The sequence below is a fragment of the Schistocerca nitens genome, chromosome 3, assembly GCF_023898315.1.
Source record: "Schistocerca nitens isolate TAMUIC-IGC-003100 chromosome 3, iqSchNite1.1, whole genome shotgun sequence".
Taxonomy (NCBI): Eukaryota; Metazoa; Arthropoda; class Insecta; order Orthoptera; family Acrididae; genus Schistocerca; species Schistocerca nitens.
Window position 1 is genome coordinate 718,281,961 of NC_064616.1, and position 4,287 is coordinate 718,286,247.

Here is a 4,287-nt window from a genome sequence, read left to right on the forward strand (position 1 = left end):
ATGGCCTACTCTCAGTACTGTATCCAACAGGCGGTACTACAGGTGACGCTCTCTCTGTGGCCCACACCGCAGCATCTGCGGGAGCACCTCTATGTTGCTTTCACGGCATCCTTCCTAAATTCTTCCTGGTTGTTGCTGGTCGATGCTTTCTCTAAATTTCCATATGTTACCCACTGGCCTTCAACGTCTGCTGGTGCTATGATTCAGACCCTATTATAAATCTTTTCTATTGAAGCACTGCTTTATATGCTTGTGATGGATAATGGTCCAAGGTTTGTGTCTCAGGCCTTCCACAATTTGTGCTCCCATCAAGACGTTCACCACGTAACTGCTCCTCCTTTTCATCCCCAATCTAATAGCGAGATGGAACATCTCATCTGCAGGTTCAAGGTTCAAATAAAGAAGTACATTGCGGACTCCTCTATGGATGACATCTTGACATGCTTCTTGAGTTCTTACAGGTTTTCGACATTGGGGGATCAGAGTATAGCCCAAACACTCCATGGTTGTCACCCATGCACCATTTTGGATTCGCTCATGCCCCCCCCCCAATCCCCACCACCACCACCACCACCACCACCACCACCACAACCACAAATGGCCATCGTCATGATTCGCTCCTGGCTCCCAGTTTTGGGCTCAAGGGTTCTGACACCAGCTGAACTGGATTCTGGCAGAAGTCCACAGCTGATGAAGCCACTGCCTCTGTATAGCATACACCAGTGATAGCCTGGTGATATGCCACCATGACCAGCTGTGCCTTTGCCCACGGCGAGGACCATGGGTCTGCCACTTTTGCCACTGCCTCCACCTCCTCCATCTCGATGTGTCCTTATCTTGGAGGGCTTCCCTGCTGAAGGAGCAAACCTTCTCTCCTTGTGGATATCGCTGCTACCAGGCATTCTCGTGATATTCACTGCAACCAGTTATTCCACCACTGACTGGGTCAGTGCCTTTGTGCCCTTCAACACTGGCATCTCTGATGCTCCTGACTGAGCAGTTGGTACCTTCACAATCAGTGCAGCTCCACCACCTGTTGAGGGACCAGATGATGTTGTCACCAGTCCCGTCTTATGGTACATCGTAGTGGAGCATCTGACACACTTATCCATGGCCACACCACTTCCACCCCTACTCATAGGTCCTGGTCCAGAATCTCCTTCCACCAACTTATCTGTCACAGAGACCATGGGTGTTTCAGTGGTTACTCTAACACCAGCACCATCAGAATGCCCTTTCCCCAAAGGGGGAGGAGTACTATAACCGTATACATAATACTTGCTTATGCACCACAGCACCAGCCCACCATCGTGCTTGTATCAGTACTGGGATTGTTTCCATGTTTGTGTCTGAGTTCTCAACTGTTGTTCATGTGTGTTTGTGGAAGAAGAATAAAGTTTGCTGCTGTTTGTGTCTTACAGTATGATACAGTTGCAGGTGGTAGAAAAATAGCAAATGTACTGAATTATAATTATGCAAATGTGGTAGAAAACTTAAAACTGGAAAGAAGTAGTCCAAAGAAGAAGGGTAATAAGGTACCAGAAAATCACACAGAACCATGCTCATGAAACCAGTCACAAAAGATGAACTGAGAAATGTATACAGAAATGAAAGACCAAGAAATAAGCTGGTGATAATGAATTAAAAAAATCACACAATAAATATGGTAAATCAACAAATAAAAACACCATTGTTGGACACTGCAAACAGCTCTCTCAGATATGGAATTTTTCCAGAAAAACTGAAGTTAAGCAGGATTGACCTAGTGTACAAGTATGAGGACAAAGGATGACTACAGCAACTACAGACCTGTTTCAGTGTTATCAGGTTCCTCAAAAACCCTGTGATTGTCTATGAATAACAGATTAGTTGATTATCTGTACAAGCACAATATTCTTGTACTGTCACAGGATGGTTTTAGAAAGGGTAGATTTACAGAATCTGCACACGCCAATCTGACAGAATACATTACACAGACATTGGATGAAAAACAAGTCATATCTGCAATATTTCTGGATCTCTCCAAAGCATTCAATACAATTGCCCATAAAATACTGATATAAAAATTGGAAAAGTACAGGATTTGAGAGCAAGCACAAGAGTGAATACAATCATACTTATGCAGCAGGAAATGGTATGCATAAACAGATAACTCATACCAGTCAGAAAACAAAGCCCACAAATACGGAGTTCCACAGGTTTCAATAATGTAGTCATTGCTGTTTAGTCTGATTATAAATGATATAGGTGTTGAAGATAAAGAGAAGAAAACATTGTGTGCAGGTGACAACAATACAGAACAGTGAACAAATTGTGGAACAGCTTGAGAGAAGAGCATATATTTCTCCAGAGTCACAACCAGATGTCTCATGGAAAATGAACCCATTATGAACCTAGAAAGGATTATGAACACAAAGTTCAGAACAAAGAGAAGTCTGTGTATGTGGATTTAGTGGTGGATAATATAAAACTGGAAGAAGTATAATTCATTAGGTTCTTAATATTACTGTGAATAATGAGCTGAAATAGAGACATCATATTACTCTCTATGTAAGAAACTCAGCTCCATTATAGTGATAACAAAACAACTATCACAACATACTGACAGACAGTTTCTGTGTGCTGCATACCATTGACCTCTTGAATCATATTTTTTGAAGTATTTAGCAACAGTGTGGGGAAATTCAAACATTCAGAAAATGAAAAGAGTGCTGACATGACAAAGAAAAAGTCATTTTTAGAAGAAAGACTTCTGAAATACGTAGAAACTTCTTCAAAAATCTAGGCATCTTGAATTTGACATCTCTTCTTTTGTAAAAGAATAATATATATTACAAAAGATAGTTCAGAGTGGATCACATATACTAGTTTATATACCCACAACACATGGAAGAAGAACAAGATACAAAGCATACCCCATCAACTGACAATTGAAATAAAATGTTGTGTGACGACGGCCTCCCGTCAGGTAGACCTCTCGCCTGGTGCAAGTCTTTCGATTTGACACCACTTCGGCGACTTGCGCATCAATGAGGATGAAATGATGATGATTAGGACAACACAACACCCAGTCCCTGAGCAGAGAAAATCTCCAACCCACCCGGGAATCGAACCCGGGCCTTTTGGATTGACAGTCTGTCATGCTGACCACTCAGCTACCGGGGGCAGACAACTGATAATTGTTGGGAAAGGATATTTGTTCTCAAGAATTAAGTCACTAGGAAGCCTGCCTAAAAACCTGGATGATGGTATATATGACTCTAACTTTCCAAAGACACTCAAAGACTATGAGAGGGAAAAGTAGTTTGACACTGTTAAGAAGCATCTATTGAATTAAATTTATATATACCATTCTTTAAACTCAATTACATTAGAGACTGTAACATCAGTGACTGCTTTTTAGGAAATGAGTAACAATGAATATTTTCTGTTTCTAACATGACATTCCATATTACATCTATATTTACTGTGCACACTGTAATTCTACAAGATAAAATAAAATTCAGTTCAAATCTATACTGTCTCTGAGATGTTAGTGGAATCTGAAATATCAATTTGGATATGAAATGGATTTGGTTTCTCTTATTAACCTACTATAAGCTCTCTTCTTGGCCATATAGGTGTCAATGTTGACTAGAGTTTTGTTTACTGGCAATTTGCATATGCCCTTTGTAATTCTTGGACATGCAGTATGCACAGAGTAATCTAATTTTGAGCCAAAGTATTTTCACATTTCCTCTATGTTAATAGATGAATGTGTTTCCCTTCACTCTGCCATTAGTAATATTTCTAGTCTGCTTAAATTTTCTGGCTTTAACTGTCTAAACTCTAGAAATATTGTTTTTCAGACCCAATAGTGATCCAAGGTAATTAAGCTGCTTGACCGTAATGAGCCCAGATTTATGTATTTGTTACCTGTACCATTTGTCTAGTGTGAGGCATATAAGCAAGTCCATGATATATCAATGTCCATGAGGTTCAACAATGTCTCATTTGGGTGTGTACACCTAACTTGACATTTTAGATATTGATCAGATTATAAAAACTTTTGGGCCAAAAATCTTTATGTATCAGATACATGCAGCAAGCTTGACATTGTAAATATTCATCAGATTATAAAAAACTTTTTGACTGACAACTATTTTCATGTATCAATATTTAGATCACTTGCTATGACTAGGTACAAGAATTCCTTCTTAGCCTTATCTAGAATCATCTCCAGTCTCTTCATAGAACTGTTTGCTACACAGCAAGGTGATCTCCCTGTAACTTTATATGCATGGCTTC

At 39.9% G+C, this 4,287-nt stretch overlaps 1 protein-coding gene across 1 annotated transcript; it reads right to left on the reverse strand.

The window, feature by feature from the left end:
* Positions 1 to 509: 509 nt before the first annotated feature.
* Positions 510 to 902, reverse strand: LOC126249403 (AMME syndrome candidate gene 1 protein homolog). Its single transcript, XM_049951056.1, has one exon. The coding sequence runs from the start codon at positions 900 to 902 to the stop codon at positions 510 to 512; it is 393 nt and encodes a 130-aa protein (XP_049807013.1).
* Positions 903 to 4,287: the final 3,385 nt, after the last annotated feature.

Coding starts and splice junctions, on each gene's coding strand:
- LOC126249403 (XM_049951056.1), bottom strand. CDS start 902: ATGCCTGGTAGCAGCGATATCCACAAGGAGAGAAGGTTTGCTCCTTCA.